Source organism: Capricornis sumatraensis, chromosome 11 (genome assembly GCF_032405125.1).
Source record: "Capricornis sumatraensis isolate serow.1 chromosome 11, serow.2, whole genome shotgun sequence".
In the NCBI taxonomy this organism is placed as follows: Eukaryota; Metazoa; Chordata; class Mammalia; order Artiodactyla; family Bovidae; genus Capricornis; species Capricornis sumatraensis.
In genome coordinates, this window is record NC_091079.1 from 20,815,886 (window position 1) to 20,833,985 (window position 18,100).

The 18,100-nt window shown below is 53.7% G+C and overlaps 1 protein-coding gene across 2 annotated transcripts; it reads right to left on the bottom strand.

Moving 5' to 3' along the window:
• LY6E (lymphocyte antigen 6 family member E) lies at positions 1-3,887 on the bottom strand. 2 transcript variants are annotated; one of them, XM_068983931.1, is made up of 4 exons: positions 3,821-3,887; positions 1,323-1,491; positions 898-1,017; positions 1-816 (listed from the first exon to the last, which is right to left on the bottom strand). In XM_068983931.1, the coding sequence occupies exons 2-4, from the start codon at positions 1,372-1,374 to the stop codon at positions 596-598; spliced, it is 393 nt and encodes a 130-aa protein (XP_068840032.1). In that variant the 5' UTR covers positions 1,375-1,491; positions 3,821-3,887; the 3' UTR covers positions 1-595. The 2 variants fall into 2 exon arrangements, with proteins under 2 accessions (XP_068840032.1, XP_068840033.1); XM_068983932.1 differs by lacking the exon at positions 3,821-3,887 and adding an exon at positions 3,360-3,471.
• Positions 3,888-18,100: the final 14,213 nt, after the last annotated feature.

Sequence of the window (18,100 nt, forward strand, 5' to 3'; positions counted from 1 at the left end):
TTTGAGGCAACAAAGCAGCAGGAGAGTGGGGTGGAGGGAGGGGGTGGGCAGCTGTGGGATCTGGGACGGGAGCAGATTCCTGGGTCAGTAGTCTAGACCTGGGAACAGGGGAAGCCCTGTCTCCCCAAAGGCCACCCTCTAAGTGAGTGAAATGACAAGGACATGTGCAGAGATACCAGGGACCGGGGCTCTGTGCTGGCGGTTGGGGCTCCAGACACGCTTCCGACCCCCACCCTTCCCCCAAACACACTCACACATGCCCAGCTGGGCGCATGGACCACACACCTTCTGCACACAGCACATCTTCGGCACTTGGGGGCAGGGAGGCCTGGGATTAGGAGCCCCTCCCAGAGTGTCCCTGGGACTCGGTTCTGACTCCCAGACTTTCAGGCTCCATTCCCAGGTTCCCCCAGCAAGGCTGACCTGGAGGTAAGGGGAGCTGGCAGCTGTGGGTACAGGGGCGAGGCCTGCCTGTGGGGACCCAGGGCTGAGAAGGTGGGACTAGCAGGGTGAGGAGTCAGAGGCAGTGGCTTTGAGATCCTCTTGGGGCTGGGCTTTCCTTCCTTCCTGAGCTTTGGGAGCCTGGGCTGGGCAGTCAGGGTCCAAACCACAGCAGAGCCGCCAGCAGGCTGAGCAGGAGCCCCAGGCCCAGCACGGGGGCGCTGGCCCGCGGCCCGCGGCCGGCCGCGCTGATGTTGCACAGGAAGCTCTGGCAGCAGGATGTGTCCATGGACGCCAAACCGAGGTTGAGGCTCGTGGAGCCGCAGATCGGGGAGCAGAACTTGTACAGGGAGTAGCCCAAGCTCACCACGTTCTCTGCACCACCGGAAATGAGGCTGTGAGTGGAGGAGGGGTGGGGGATGGGAGGGAGCCTGGCCGCCCAGCACCCGCACTCACTGAGGCCGGCGGATGCAGAGACCGTCACACAGTAACTGTCGGTGTCGGAGCAGATGGTTGGCTTCAGGCAGTCCCAGTTGCTTTGCTTATCCTGGCAGGTGAAGCACACCAGGGAGTGGGCTGCAGGGGAGGGACGCAGTCTCATGTCGAGGAGTCTTCCAGTGGCCCCCCCCAGCCCTGACCCAGAGGCTCGAGGGCACCCCCTCTTGCACAGGCACTGATGGGGCCCCTATGGCATGTGGGCCCCAGGCTGGAGACCCGGAAGGACAAGGACACCAGATCCTGGCCCTGGAGGGGCTCCAGTGATGTCCAAGTGTCAGGGCAGGCCTGAGGCCTCCAGGGGAGGTGGGGGGCGGGGGGGCAGTGAGTGGCACCAGTGACACGGCCACGGCCAGCTTGGAGGCCTGGGGCCTGGGGCACCTCACCTCGCTCCACACCCAGGAGGGCAGCCAGCAGCAATGGCAGGAAGACCTTCATTCTGGAGGGATAGGCGTCTGGCTGGGCTCTCAGGTAGCTGCAGTCAGCCTTGCTCCAAAGAGATGGCGTGCTGGGGGGCAGGCCTTGCTTCTCCCAGTGGGGTCAGAGCTGTTGGCCCTGGGGAACAGTTGGCGACCCCACTTTGTAGATGGGGGGGGGGGGGGGGCGGGAGGTGCCAGAAGCAAGGCCAGAGTGCAGACGGTCTTTCTGCTTCATTCCGAACCCACCCCTCACTCAGCACAGACTCCTGGCTGACACCCTTCCCCAAGTCTGTGGCACTTGTTGCTGGGAGAGGGGGGCTAGAGGTCAGATAAGGGAACTCATTAGGCTTTTCAGAATCTCCCAGAAAGGGAGGCCAAGGGAGTGGGCCCCGCCTGTGGGCCTGGCAGTGTGGGTGAGACAGGCTAGGACCTGGGATCCTCTACCAGAGTGCTCACACCTGGACAACCGTCCCAGTGAGCAACACAATACAAAGAAACTGTAAGTGACTAAAAATAACAATGCCCTTGCACACCTTGGGCAAAAAGATACAAGAAGTCACAAACAAACTACATTTTGGAGGTGCTGGGAGAACAAGCAGGGCGGTGTTCAGGACCCCCCACCCCCACAGCACCACCAAGCAGTGGGACTGACCACCTAAACTATGCCTCCTGCCTCCCCCCCCAGACCCGCCCCTGTTGTCACTCCGTTTCAGGACCGAAGCAGCTCCTCTCCGGGAGCGGGTGAGGGCACCTGCTTCTTGCTTTCGCTTCCTTGTGCTGCAGTTCCAGCACCTATAAAGCCTTGTTTGGAATTTTCGTCTGGCCTCTTATCAATTTCTCGAGTTCAAGGGCCCTGGAGGGATGGTGGCTGGTAATATTAGCTGACCTGCATCCAGAACTTTCCATGGGACCAGCTCCATGCCTGCCATGGAGTCCCAGAGCTGGGCTGGGGGCATAGGGCTTATCTAGCTGAGCATCCGCCCCGGCAGCTTCTGTGCTGGGGGAGCCGGCTCAGGGCTCTCCCATTTGTCCAGGGGCAGCACTGACGACAAGGACCCCAGAAGCATCTGCTGCTCTTGGTGGCTAGGGGGGAGGGGGCTCAGGGTGACCCAGCAGTGTGCCACCAGTCACCCCAGTGGGAATAGGCCCAGGCTCAGGGGACGGGGGTGAGCCCCTGGGGGCTGGCCAGGACACTCCTTTGGGCAAAGATCCTTAGCAGCGGGTGGAGAAAGCTCTCAGAATGCGACCAGCCGGGGTTCTGGACTTCTGTTTCAGGCTTGGTGTGGGAGGAGCAGTCTGGTGCTTTCTGCAGGGGAGAGCTGTGGGTGGGGGAGGGCGCTAGTTCCTAGGCACTGGGAGAAAGGAGAATGCCAAGGAGAGGACAGATTTGGGGAGGGGCTGGCGGAGACTCCGAGAATGGGCTTCAAGTCTCTCTTGCCCAGCTCTGGGCAAGGCCTGAAGTCCTGGGGCGCAGAGAAAGAGCCGCAGATGTCCAAGAACAGCGCCAAGGCCCCCCTGGGGCCTGTGCCCGGATCCAGGCAGTTCAGGGAGGAAGGAGTCTCGGTCTGCTCCTCCATAAAGTAAGAATCCCGCCAGAGGAGCTCCGAGCGGTCCTGAAGGAAGTTCTGGTGCCCACAGCCGCCGGCCCCGGCTGGCACGGCAAGCATCATCACTGACTGCTGCCAGGCTCCCCCACCCCCACCCCAAGCAGGCTGAGTCCAGGCACTGGACACTAACGTATCCACACTAGTGGGGGCAAGCGCAAGGGAGCCCTGAGAGGAGCCAGTGGGTTTGCGGGGGTGGGGTTCGGCCAATCGCGGACTGTGCACTTTCCGCCAGGCGCACGGACCGGGCTGACCTCTGGCGAAGCCTGGCACTCTGAGCCGGCAAGAGATGTAGGAGCTGGTCCTGGGCCCCAGGGAAGGAAGGGCGGCCCAGCGCAGGGAGTGGGCTCCTAGGCATCTCCAGTGCTTGCATAATTTATGCCAAACAAGGGGCTTTCACCTCTTCCAGTGGCAGGCTCCCGTCCCGTGGTCACCCTCCAGGGCAGTTAACTCTCTCCTTCCTGCCAGCCGCCCAGATCCCAGCTCTCAAGTCTGGAAGGCTGACTCTCCCCAGTTTCCACGTGAGGGGTCGTGGGGGAACCTAGAGTTGGGCGATGGGCCCCCGGCGCCTGCGCAACCCTGGACTACCCAGCCCCGGAGGGCGCTCGCTGCAGTCTCCGTGCGCTCCCGCCCTCATCCGTCGGAAATATAGGGGAGGGCCGGGGAGCGGGGAAACCAGGCGGGCAGGCGAGCCCTGGGGCCGGGCCGCTCGCAACCGCGACCCCTAGCCTCCCTCACGCAAGCTCCTCCCGCCGGCTCCTCCCGCCTGCCCCGCGCCCCACTCGCCCGCTCCCTCTCCGCGCCAGGGAAGGCCCCATACCCGCGCCCCCGCCCGCCCGGGCCGGCCGGGCCCTGACTTACCGTCAGCGGACGCAGCTCCCCGGCCTGGAGGCGCAGCCCAAACTGCCTGGGAGCCGGAGCCCGCCGCAGCCCGCAGTCCCGGCCGGAGAGGCGGTGCTCGAGCGCGAGAGGCGCGGCTTGGCGCCCGGGCCCCGCCCGCCGGCCCCGCTCCCCCGCGCAGCGCCAGCCGCCGCGGTTCAGTCTGGTCCCCCGGGAAGGGGGCGGGGGCGTCGCGCGCAGCTCCCGGCAGCCCGGGCAGGGGTGGGGGAGGCCCACAGGTGGCCCGACACTTTTCCGGTGGAACACAGGGGAGGGGAGGCGGCCAAGGAGGCCGAGGCGGCGGTGCCCAGAACCCCTATTTCAGAGTGGGGTGCGGGCGACCAGGAGGCTGAGAGGAGGCCTTCCCCGCGCCGGCCGTCAGCCGTCCCATGGTGGGGGGGAGGTGACAGGATGAGGATCCAGGGGTGCAGGAGGGGGTTTCGGGGCAGTGGTTGTGGACCACAGTGCGGACCCGCTGGAGATCCGGCCCCACCGGCGTCTAAACCCTCCGTCCAGCAGGACTCATGAGCCTCCTGGGTGCTCCGGGGCAGCCGGCTGGGGTGGGCTGGGTCCCAAAGCCAGCCGGTCCTGACCCTCCCCGCGGAGCCTAGAGGCCCCCGGCCACCCTTAGTGAAGTGGGCTTTCCTGGGTTTGGCGTCAGTGCCTTTCTGGTGTTCTGTCTCAGGTGCCATTAACTGCCTTTCTTTCAACAACCGTTCACAGAACATCCACGGTGTGCGGCTCTGGCCTGGCCCGACGCCTCCCGGGCCTGTGAGCCAGGCCAGCTTCTGCATCGCCCCGGCCCTGCTCCTGCTTGTCCCAGGTGGGGATGGAGACCCGGACGGCCTGCCTGCCTGCATTGCGGCTGCCAGGAGGAGCCCCCGCCCCCCTGCGCAGGAGTCACACTTCTTACTTTCACAGCATATTTCCTGTTGGAGCTGTTGTGTTTTTTTTTTTTTTTTTTTGGCACCTGACCTTTTCTTGCACCTTTTCTGGGTGACATTTGTGGTGACGGGGTTGGGGGGTGGGGGTAGGGCACAGAAGTGGCCTCTTAACCATACACCCGCAGAGAGAGGTGGCAAGAAGGAGGGGCTGAGGCAGGATGGCAGGGTGGTCAGGATGGCAAGGTGGTCAGGATGGGGCACGGTGGGAAGAGGGACCCTGTAAGAGGGGCCCAGTCCTCTGGGTAGGGTGGGGGTACCCTGGGCACCATGTGATTATGCGTGGATGTGAGTATGTGTGATTGTCTGGTGAGTGCGCTGTGTGTGCAGAGTTCTGCCGGGGCTCCGCTTCTGCTGTGGTCTTCTGTGATGTCCAGGTGACAGGAGAGTGGGACAGATCAACTTAGAAAGGCTTCTGGGGCTTTTTCCCTAGAGGCTGAAGGTGAGGCTCTGTGTGTCCTGAGATGTCACAGTTCAGGAATGATGACGTCCTTGGGAACTACACAGCACTGGGGCCCAGGGACATGCCGTAGGCCGTGGCTCTTGGTTAGTTTCCTTCTGGGTCTCAGGTCTGGGGAGCAGGGACTGCACCAGCTCTGGCCACACTCAACATAACCTGAAAACTGAGGCCAAGAGGCCAGCTGGTTCCCTTGACCTTGATGCTTGGTTTCAGCCTACACTCCAGTTAGACTTGTCTGATAGGGTGGGGTTAGGGTGGCCTAATTAGCCTGCTGCACTCAGAAGGCCACGCCCTTGAACCCATGGCAGTTCTGGGTCTATATCCAGGCCCGGTATCCATAGGCTTGGTATAGCCAGGCTCATCAACCAAAGTTATGCCAGGAGGCTTTCCTAAAGGCTCACCCACCCCTAGGAGAGGGGGCGGGGGTGACTCAGGCTCCCTCTTTCAACCTCTTGCTCTGGGGACTTGCTGCTTGCCCACCTGACACCTGCTGGAGTGGCCAGGTGTGTGTCTCCCGCTTCTGCATCTAGACGTTCTGAGGATACATCTGCCTCTCTCTCTGCTTCCTTCCCCTCTCCCCTCCCTCCTGTGGACTTAAAGGATATTCACAACCTGAAAGTTGAGAATTCTGTTTTATTTGGCAGGAAGCCTGGGTGTCTGCATCTCAAGTAACCCTGAGAGAACTCTGCCAAGGTGGCGAGGGGTGTGTGTGTGCCATGTTATATAGAAATTTGCAACAAAGGGCAGGTAGTCTGAACTTCAAAAGACTATTTTTAATTAAAGAAAAGCAGATATTCCAAGTTAAGGAATTTAGCTCTTTTCTATATATGTAGTTGTTATTGTTCGGTTGCTAGGTGTGTGTGACTCTGCAACCCTATGGACTGAAGTATGCCAGACTTTCCTGTCCTTCACTGTCTCCTGGAGTTTGCTTAGACTCACGTCCATTGAATTGGTGATGCTATCCAACCATCTCATCCTTTGCCATCCCCTTCTCCTCCTGCCTTCAATCTTTACCAGCATCAGGGTCTTTTCCAGTGAGTTGGCTCTTCACATCAGGTGGCCAAAGTACTGGAGCTTCAGCTTCAGTATCAGTCCTTCCAATGAATATTCAGGGTTGATTTCCTGTAGAACTGACTGGTTTGATCTCCTTTCAGTCCAAGGAACTCTCAAGAGTCTTCTTCAGCGTCGCAGTTTGAAACCATCAGTTCTAAGTGCTCAGCCTTCTTTATGGTCCAACTCTCACATCTGTACATGACTACTGGGAAAACCATAGCTTTGACTATACAGACTTTTATCGGCAAAGTGGATGTCTCTGCTTTTTAATATGGTGTCTGTTTGTCATAGTTTTCCTTGCAAGGAGCAAGCATCTTTTAATTTCATGGCTGCAGTCACTGTCCACAGTGATTTTGGAGTCCAAGAAAATAAAATCTGCCTGTGTTTCCATTTCCCCCTTCTATTTGCCAGATGGTGACTGCAGCCATGTAATTAAAAGAACTTGCTCCTTAGAAAAAAAGCTATGACAAACCTAGACAGCATATTAAAAAGCAGAGACATTGTTTGCTGACAAAGGTATGTCTAGTCAAAGCTGTGGTTTTTCTAGTAGTCATGAATGGATGTGAGAATTGGACCATAAAGAAGTCTGAGCACTGAAGAATTGATGCTTTTGAACTGTGGTGTTGGAGAAGACTCTTGAGAGTCCTTTGGACTGCAAAGAGATCAAACTAGTCAATTCTAAAAGAAATCAATCCTGAATTTTCATTGGAAGGACTGATGCTGAAGCTGAAGCTCCAGTACTTGGGCCACCTGGTTTGAAGAGCCAACTCATTAGAAAAGACCCTAATTCTGGGAAAGATTGAAGGCAGGAGGAGAAACGGATGACAGAGGATGAGATGGTTGGATGGCATCACAGACTCAGTGGACATGAATTTGAGCAAGCTCTGTGAGATGGTGAAGGTGAATGAAGCCTGACATGTTGCAGTCCATGGGGTTGCAAAGAGTCAAACATGGACTGAGTGACTGAGCAAGAAAATTTACCATGAAATGATGGGACTGGATGCCATGATCCTAGTTTTCTAATGTTCAGTTTTAAGCCAGCTTTTTCGTTCTCCTCTTTCACCCTCCTCAAGAGGTTCTTTAGTTCTTCACTTTCTACCCTTAAGGTGGTGTTACCTGCATATCTAAGGTTGTTGATATTTCTCCTGGAAGTCTTGATTCCAGCTTGTGATTTATCCAGCCCAACATTTTGCATGCTATTATCTGCATAGGAATTAAATAAGCAGGGTGACAATATATGGCCATGATGTACTCTTTTCCCAATTTTGAACCAGTCCATTGTTCCACGTTTGGTTCTGATTGTTGCTTCTTGACCTGCATACACATTTCTAAGGAGGTAGGTAAGGTGGTCTGGTATTCCCATCTCTTTAAGAATTTCCCACAGTTTGTTGTCATCCACACAATCACAGGCTTTAGCACAGTCAGTGAAGCAGAAGTAAATATTTTTCTGTAATTCTCTTGCCTTCTGTATGATCCAGTGGATGTTGGCAGTTTCATATCTGGTTCTTCTGCCTTTTCTAAATCCAGCTTGTTCATCTGGAATTTCTCAGTTCAGGTACTGCTGAAGCCTGGCTTGAAGGATTTTGAGCATTATCTTGCTAGCGTGTGAAATGAGTGCAATTGTTCTGTAGTTTGAACATTCTTCGGCATTACCCTTCTTTGGGATTGGGATGAAAACTGGGCTTTTCCAGTCCTGTGGCCTCTGTTGAGTTTTCCAAATTTGCTGGCATATTGAGTGCAGCACTTCCACAGCATCATCTTTTAGGATTTTAGATAGCTCAGTTGGAATTCCATTACTTCCACTAGCTTTGTTTGTAGTAATGGTTCCTAAGGCCCACTTGACTTCCCACTCCAGTATGTCTGGCTCTAATGAGTGACCACATCATCATGGTTATCTGGGTCATTAAGACCTTTTTTGCCCACCAGAAACTCTTGGAGGGCACAAACAAAGCCTTGTGTGCACCAGGACCCAGGAAATGAAGCACTGACCCCCACAAGAGACAGAGTCAGATGCGCAGACGATATCAACCTAATGGCAGAGGGTAAGAACTAAAGAGCCTGTTGATGGAGGGGAAAGAGGAGAGTGAAAACGCTGGCTTAAAACTCAACATTAAAAAACTAAAGTCTTGGTATCTAGTCCCATCACTTCATAGAAAAAGTAGAAGTAGTGACAGACTTTATTTTCTTGGGCTCCAAAATCGCTGCAGATGGTGATGCCATGATATTTTAAAATGCTTGCTCCTTGGAAGGAAAGCTTTGACAACACAGCATATTAAATACCTTGACAGTGTATTAAAAAGCAGAGACATCACTTTGCCAACAAAGGGCCATACGGTCAAAGCTAGTTTTTCCAGTAGTCATCTATGGATGTGAGAGTTGGACCATAAAGAAGGCTTAGTGCTGAAGAATTGATGCTTTTGAACTCTGATACTGGGGAAGACTCTAGAGAGTCCCTTGGACTGCAGGGAGATCAAATGAGTCAATCCTAAAGGAAATCAACCCTGAAATTTCACTGGAAGGTCTGATGCTGAAGCTGAAGCTCCAATACTTTGGCCACCTATGCCAAGAGCCGACTCATTGGAAAAGACCCTGGTGCTGGGAAAGATTGAGGGCAGGAGAAGGGAACAACAGAGGATGAGATGGTTGGGTGGTATCACTGACTCAATAGACATGAGTCTGAAAGTCTGGGAGTTAGTGAAGGACAGGGAAGCTTGACGTGCTGTAGTTCATGGGGTTGCAAAGAGTCAGACGTGACTTAGCAACTGAACACCACCACCATCAACAACTAGGTACTTGTAAGTATGAGCTCTGGCTCACACATTGCTCTGGCTGAGATGTTAGTCAGAGGTTGTTTTCTGCTGCCTCTTGTTTTGTTTTTGAGAGATTCTGTTTCACATTTTATGTTGAGTTAGTCAGGGATAAAGTTACTTGTGAGATTGTGGACCTGTGTGCTGCTTGTGAGCTTGATTCTTCCAGGAGTCACCCCAGAGGCCTTGTAGCTCATCTTACGTGTCTCAGAGTCTATCTCTGGCAGTCTAAGACCACCATGGTTGCTCAGATTGCTGAATGAACGGCCAGTTCTTATTTGCAGCCCCAGGGTGAATTAATGAGTGGCTTTGCCTATGTGACCACTGCATGTTTTGGGGACTCAGTCTTCACCCCCATAAATTTCTCAGTCACCTGGGAAAGCCTTAACCGGCAGGGGAGGAGTGTTGTCCCTTTTCTTCAGAGCAAAGCTCTTATGGAATATCTTTACTTTTATCCCAGCAAATTCTCTTAAGACAGATGAATTGAGGAAAAGCGTCAGATCAGGCCCTTACCCAACTTCTCAGCATAGACTGTTCAGCCTCCTACAATGGAGCAAACTCGGTTTCTTTCGACAGAGCCCTTTGTATTCCTCGGTAAACTCAACAGAACAGGGCAGGTAATTGCTATAGCCCACCAAACAAAACTCAGGATCATCAATCAGTACAGGAGGTCTGAGAACCAAGAGAGACTCTGTCCATCTGTCTGGACCCTGAGGAGGCCGATGGGCACAAGGGGGCTCTGCTGACCCCAAGGCTCTAGCTCCTCTTGGAGTTCAGGCGGAGGAGAGGCGTCTGCTCGGGGTCCCTTTGTTGTCACCAGAACTGTTGACTAAAAAATAGTCACAACATGAAAGTAGAGACTTATTTTATTTGGCGGGAATATTAGGACTTTAAGTCCAGGGAGCAGTTTCTTAGGGCTACAGTAAAGGGGTAAGTAGATGATTACATAGTTAATCCTACCAGGGGATTGTAAGTAGATTTTTCTCGATGGGAGGCCCCTGTAAGTAATGATTACTCAAGAAAGCAGGTTTGCTTAACCACAAAACCAAACAGGCTTGCTTAACGACAAAACCATGCAACAGAAGGATGAGACATGCCCCCCCAAACAAGAAAATAATGATGGCATGAGTCTCACATCCTGCCCTGTGAGGTCAGCACATTAATGATCCCGAGGCCACGCTGTCTGCACACATAAAAACAGTAATTTGTGGGCCTAGCTCGACCATGTAGGGACGAGAAAATTGTCCTGCCTAACCTGGAGGAGGAGCTGATGATGGACACATGTGTGCTCAAGAGAAAGAGGGTCTTCCCATTCCCCCTCCCCCACTGCCACCCCCACCCCCCATATTTTTCTTTCGATTATAGAACTGTAGTTCAGTAAGTTCTCAGGGTGCTGGTTTTCTCATCCACCCCCTTATAAACCTCACAAGTGTCCTAATAAATCACTTTTTATCTCCTACTCGGCCTCTTGCTGAGTTCTTTTCTGTGCTGAGACATAAAGGACTGTGGTGCTGGAGTGCTTCAGAGCCCTCTAGAATGACACCAGTTGGTTTCATTACGACCACACATAAATTCTTGCTGTGTGGGAGGTATTTGATATTTTTGATTCTATCCATTTCTGCTTTAGGGCCAAAGCCCCAGTTCATGGCATTTATTTTTTAGATGGTTTATTATTAATAGAACTCTCTATAGGAAAGAGAGTTATTTAGGTAATAAAAGCACTGAGTTGCAAAAAGGAATGGCATGTCAAGTGGAAATGAGTTTGATTTGATTAGATGGGAGCGTGACCCTGCCTTCTTTGAGCGGCACTGAGCAAGAGGGCAAGCACAGAGGAAGGCAAAGAGTCCTTGCTCCCTGCTCGTAAGGGGCACGCATCAAAACAAGGCAAAAACGTGTTCTTCCTGGAGCAAGAAAGGAAGGAACTTTCTTGTCTCTCATTTCTTGGAACAATCACTTTAGAAAACTGGTCATGGTAAATTCTCTCTTGAGAACTGAGCTAACTTGGGATGGCACTGAATCCTTTACAAGGTGAATTTGGGGTCACCTGGTAGCGCTGCAGGTCAAATGGGAGGCCAGTTACCATGGATCTGAAGAACTCGTGTGAGCAGAGGACCTATCTAGTTTTGCTGTCTCTCAGCTTAGCAGACGGCCTGTGGTGCACTCTGGTGAATGCTGATTCAGCAACACGATCCACACACAGAGGTGTTCTGAGTTCGCAGGAGATGGTGCTTTTAATTCTACTTCCCAACTCAGCTCTTATCTCCAGCGTGGCTAGGGCACCAACTTCAGTTCCTGGGGGTCCCAGCCTTCAAATTTGTCCCGCCTCTACACTGCCCAGTTCCTTCCCCTACAACCCTGTCCTGGCTGAGCTTGGCAGCCCCTTTCTGGGGGAGACTGGCCGCTCAGCTTCACTGCAGTCGCAGTGGAGTCCCTGGTTCCCCTCCCTTCACCAGAGATCGAGGGATCCTGGGTGAGTGCTGCCCGGCTCCCAGTGGGTTTTCACATCTGCCACCACCGTCCAAGGGAGGGGAGACTGTGGAGGGGCCAGTAGAGACCAGGCCCTGTGACCCTGAGGGCAGCCCTAGGAATTGGCTCTCCCTGCACAGCGCGGGTGTTGCCTCCTCCTCCCTCGGAGGACGCCCCCCCCCCCGGCCTGAAGGAGTGGCTAAGAAGGCGGGTGGGGAATCTTGCCCAGATCTTCCTATTTCAGGTGGGCAGGGGTGGCTTCTCCCCCACGGGGTCCCCAGCCCATAGCTTGCTTCCTTGGGGCCAAAGGAACCGCCTACACGTCTTGGTACCCCTCGCCTCTCGACTGTTGGCCCAGGGTGGGGCAACATACTGGGGGAAAGGACGCTGGAGGGCTGCTCTGGCCATGCCCTCATGCAAGCCCAGTGCTGTAGCTCCACTGAGCACACCGCACGCACACACGAGGCCAGCAACCCTGTGCACAGGACGCCAACACCACACACAGAGAACACATGTCCACACAGCACACAAAGGTACAGAGAGCACGTACAGAACTGAGAGCACAGAGCACACACAGCACGCAGGCACACACAGAACACACAGCACACAGGCACACACAGCACACACACAGCACACAGGCACACACAGCACACACAGAGCACACAGCACACAGCACACAAGCACACAGGTACACACAGCACACAGGCACACAGGCACACACAGCACACACAGAGCACACACAGCACACAGCACACAGGCACACACAGAACACAGAGCACACAGGCACACACAGGCACACAGAGCACACAGAGCACACAGGCACACACAGCACACACAGGACACAGAGCACACACAGCACACACAGGCACACACAGCACACACAGGACACAGAGCACACATAGCACACACAGGACACAGAGCACACAGGCACACACAGCACACACAGGACACAGAACACACAGAGCACACAGCACACAGAGCACACAGGCACACACAGGACACAGAACACACACAGCACACACAGCACACACAGCACACAGACACACACAGGACACAGAGCACACAGGCACACAGCATACAGGCACACACAGGACACACAGCACACACAGCACACAGCACACGGGTGCACACATAGCACACGGGCACACACACAGCACACAGAGTGTCAGGGAATGTTTAACGGGAGGATTCCTACGTGCTGTTTCTCTGTTCCTTATCAGCCTCTGCTGGAGGCAAGTAGAACTGCATGCAGCTCTCAGGACTGAGGTCATTGTGTGCGACAGGCTTGGGTCTCCTTTAGGAAACATTCTCTTTATGACAAGACTGCTTAGTCTTGCCTCCCTTTTTCTTGAGATATGGATTGTCTCCTGACCTTGTGACCATTATTGTCCCTTGTTCCCTTGGTAACAGTTAATGTACATTTGGTTTTCTGATCTTTATCATTGTCAAAAGAAATTTATTGTGTTACAGCCTATAAATATAAACATTAAAGCACCTTTGCTCCATCAGAACTTGGGTCCCCGTGTCTTTCTTTCTTTCTCTCTCTCTCTCTGGCTCTCTCTTTCACCTTCTTCTCGTTGACTCTGGACCGCCAGGTCCCAGTCCATTAAGGGACCCCAACAACGGAACACGCAGCACACAGAGCACAGACAGAGCACAGACAGAGCACAGAGCACACAGGCACACAGAACACAGAGCACACAGGCACACAGATACACACAGCACACACAGAGCACACACAGAACACAGAGCACACACAGAGCACACAGGCACACAGACACACAGAGCACACACAGGCACACACAGAGCACAGAGCACACAGGCACACAGACACACACAGCACACACAGGCGCACACAGAGCACAGACAGAGCACAGAGCACACAGCACACACAGGCACACACAGAGCACACAGAGCACAGACAGAGCACAGAGCACACAGATCACAGAGCACACACAGAACACAGCACACAGCACACAGAGCACACACAGGCACACACAAAGCACACACAGAGCACAGAGCACACAGCACACAGAGCATACACAGAGCACACACAGAGCACACAGGCACACACAGGCACACAGACACACACAGCACACAGGCACACACAGGCACACAGACACACACAGCACACACAGGCACACACAGGCACACACAGGCACACACAGAGCACAAACAGAGCACACAGCACACAGCACACAGCACACAGAGCACACACAGCACACACAGGCACACACAGGCACACACAGAGCACACACAGAGCACACAGGCACACACAGAGCACACACAGGCACACACAGAGCACAGAGCACACAGCACACAGAGCACACACAGCACACACAGGCACACACAGGCACACACAGAGCACACACAGAGCACACAGGCACACACAGAGCACACACAGGCACACACAGAGCACACAGAGCACAGACAGAGCACAGACAGAGCACACACAGGCACACACAGAGCACAGAGCACACATAGCACACACAGGCACATAGCACACACAGGCACATAGCACACACAGGCACACACAGGCACATAGCACACACAGGCACACAGCACACACAGGCACACAGCACACACAGGCACACAGCACACACAGGCACACACAGCACACACAGGCACACACAGGCACACAGCACACACAGGCACACACAGGCACACAGCACACACAGGCACACACAGCACACACAGGCACACATAGGCACACAGCACACACAGGCACACACAGCACACGCAGCACAAGCATGCAGCTCCCTGTAGTGCCCTGCATGCTGGGAGGCTCTCTCCACGGGTGACCAGAATCCAGGCCATGGAGAGATGTGATGAAGTCACCCCCAGACAGAAGAATGGGAGGAGAGGGCTGTTGGTTCTTGTTCCTGTTTGGGCAGTGGGTCCAGCAGGATAGATAGACTTGAGTCAGCCAGCTGCCCCAAGGTGGCCACCGTGCAGGCCTGAGTCCCAGGGCCCAGCAGAATCGGATACTCCCAGGGTGTGCTGTCCAGTGGGGGGTGAAGGGGTGGGACCTGGGACCTCAGTATGGGTGGTACCTGGAGGGCAAACAGGGAAGGTTATGATTATCTGAGGGTCTCAGAACAAGGTGGAGAAGAAGCTCTGGAGTGTAAGCTGTGGGCATTGGGAGGCTGGGAGTAGCTGGAACCTCTGGGATGGCGGTGGGCTGGGGGCGACGGTGTCTCAGGTGAGAAGACCAGGGGACAGGATGGGGATGCCTTGCAAGACCCAAGGGAAGGACTGAGGGACAGCGGGGGATTCCAGCCGGGCCTGAGCGTCTGGCACCGGTGCGGAGTTCCTGTTTTGGTCATGGTGCTATGGTTATATCAACAGAAGTTAACATTTGCTGAAGATGAGGGAAATGATTCTAGAAAATATTATTTTTGAAACGTCGTTGTCAATGCAAACTGATTTAAAGATGAAAAGTTAAAAACATTTTGCATAGCTGAAACAGCCCCAGCTGCCATCTGCAGTCTGGGCAGTGTGCTGTCAGGAGGTGGCTAGGAGGGAGGGGTAGCCCTGTGCTCAGAAAGCAAAGATTATGAACATCCCAGGAGGCCAGTGCCAGCAGGGGTCAGCGATTGCACGCAGGCGCACCTTGTGCAGTATGTCTCTGTGTGCAGGTAAATGTGTGATTCTCGGAGTGTGTGTGTGTGTGTGTGTGTGTGTGCATGTGTTTGTATTTGGGCATCTGGACAGATGTGTATATGCTGTGTGTGAGCATGTGTGTTACCAAACTCAGGTCCGGCTGCTTGCTGTTCCAGAATCAATGCCCAACAAGCAGTTGTTAGTGGAAAGGAAAGTTGCTTGTGCTCAGAATGCTGGCAAGTTGGATGATGGCGGACTCCACATTCCCCACAAACCACCTCTGAAGATACTGCTCCACCACGAGGTTTTTAAAGGGAAGAAGCGAGGTAATCTCAGTGAATCCTTGAGATGGGGGTCAGAGTTGTGGCTATCCTCCACTGCTGTAGACTTGTTGACTTCTTGTCATCTCTCTTTAGATGTCATCTTGTTCAGTTTGTCCCAGAGATTACTGATGGGAAGCCAGGGAAGAGATCTGGTCATCAGTCACTTTCTTCATTTTACTGATATTGAAGGCGGAAAGAGACAGAACAGGCTCCATCTTGAAAGCAGGACTCCATCTTGGGCTGGACTGTGGACTTTGAGCTATATGCCCAGTATCTACGGAAACGACATACCAACTGGAAAACCAGGCCCCCTGCATGGAAGAGCCCCAGGGCTCGTACCTGGACTCTGTTGCCTAAAAGAATACTCTAATTATCTGTGTAACTGAATAGAATCATAAATTCCATTATGCTTATTGGGGTATGACCACAGGCCTATTGATAATTGTCCACTGTTAACTACCTAGGCTTAAGGCATATGAATTACAGGTTAACTTTGATTGTATCTTTCTTTTCCTTTGTTCAGACTAATTTCAGGGAATTTGGGGAGGTGGGTTTGGGCATGTACACTTAGGGTATAGAAGGTTTTCAGAGAAACTGGTCAGGGTCCTTGGCTAAGAGAAGACTCTGCCTTGGGCCCGCTGCACTCCACTATCTGCCTTGTCCTTCTGAGTGAGTTTGTTTCCTGGAACGTGTGGCTACAACATTTGGTGCATGGGCTGGGAAACTCCTCACTTTGAGGAGACAGGTCTCATCTGAGGCCACCCCGAGGGTTTGTGGCTTAAATCTCCTAGAGGGGGGAAGGCGCCTCGCCCCTCTGGAAGAATTCAGCCTTTCAACGCCCGGTTTCTTCGCTTTGGCAGGTAGTGAACAGCAGCAAGGGAACTGAGCGCTCAGGTGAGGAGGAACCCACCCGGCAGGGTGGAAGAGGGGGCCTGATCACCCCCCTGGGAGGAACTAGAATGGGCACGGACCCACAGGGGCCTGGAATAGGCAGGTGGCAATTGCTTGGTACACAGGTCGACAAGTGTGTTAGGGCTTAGGAAGGAAATTTGTGAAGGTCATTTAGGAGGTGGTGTCCACACCGTCTTGGGGAAAATTATTACCAGTGATCGCCAGGGCATTTTTAGGAGAAGAAACTTGGTCCTTGTATGCTCGTATTCTGCCCTCCCCCAGGAGATGTCCCGTCTGCTGTGAAATTCTTGACCCCCTCGGAATTGTCAGGCTAGAAGGAGGGGGATACATAAGTGAGTATGAATTGGCTTTCCTGGAGACGGCCTAGGACGTGGGATATTTAACCCATCTATGTTTTCATCCGCACCTGATCAAGCCCACCGAGGCAGAATGGACTTTAAGGGAGAAGCAGTCTTGGACCACGTGGTTTCAGGTTCGGCTGTGCTGACCTGCAGGTGAAGGCACGCCGATCCCCCTTCTCCCTCTGGGATCTGGCAGGTAAGGCTCTTCTCATCCCAATTAGGAAGGAGGCAGAATGGCAATTTAAGTGTTTCACTGAGTGGAAATATCAGAAGTACAGAGGGTGCTGAGAACTTCGTAGACAGAACGAAAAGGAAAAGTAGAAGAAGGTCCGAGAAGGTAAGCAAGATGGGGGAAGTGAATCCAAGGCAACTGTACTGGAGTGCAGGGTTAAAAGTTTAAAGAAGGGATTTGGAGGAGACTATGGGGTGAAGATGACGCCTCACTGCCTCCACACACTCTGTGAGGTTGAATGGCCCCCTGTGGGAGTAGGATGGCCACCAGAGAACACCATGAACCTAAAAAGAGTGGAAGCAGTCTGTACAGTAGTCACAGGAGAGCCGGGACACCCGGATCTATATCCATATATTAACTCATGGCTAGGGTTAGCTCAAGACCCTCCTACTTGGACGAGGTTCTGTATCCAGAAGGGAAAGGGAAAAACATTAATGGCACAAAAATTGACTGATGATAAAAAAGGAAATTCTACAGGATTTGGACGGGGATGACCTGACCCCTCCCCCATACGGGACAATGATGCGCCTGCCTCCCAGTGCTCCACCAGGACCGGAGGCCGCCTTAATGCCCGATCCAGGGCCAGGTGAAGTTCCTGCAGCAGCCACTGCTCTTCCAGCAGCATTCCCGGAGATCATAGAGCCACGATTTCGGCGGCCTCCAATCCCAGCAATGGAGACCTCTGGTCAATGCCCCCAGAATTCCACCTCAGCTGGACCGCCTAGATTGTAATCCACCTCTCCCCGTGAGTACTGATGGGAAGGGGGAAGAAAACACAGCAATTAGACAGAGGCTGCGCTCCGCCAAGGAACAGGGGGAAGAAGCCCACTACAGATGCCTCTCAGAGGGTACAACAGTCTCCGGTTCAGGATGCGTGGGGCACTACCATCAGCCCCCTGTAGCCCATTATTACCAGCCATTTTCCTCTACAGATATATTAAACTGGCAGAGACACGCTCCACCTACTTGGGGGAGCCACAAGCCGTGATTAGGCTAATGGAGACTTTTTTGAACCCACCGCCCTGCATAGGATGACATAATCCAACTCCTAGTCTCCCTCTTCAGCACTGAGGAAAGACACAGGATCCTAACTGAGGCCAGAAAATGGTTAAGGGAAATGGCAC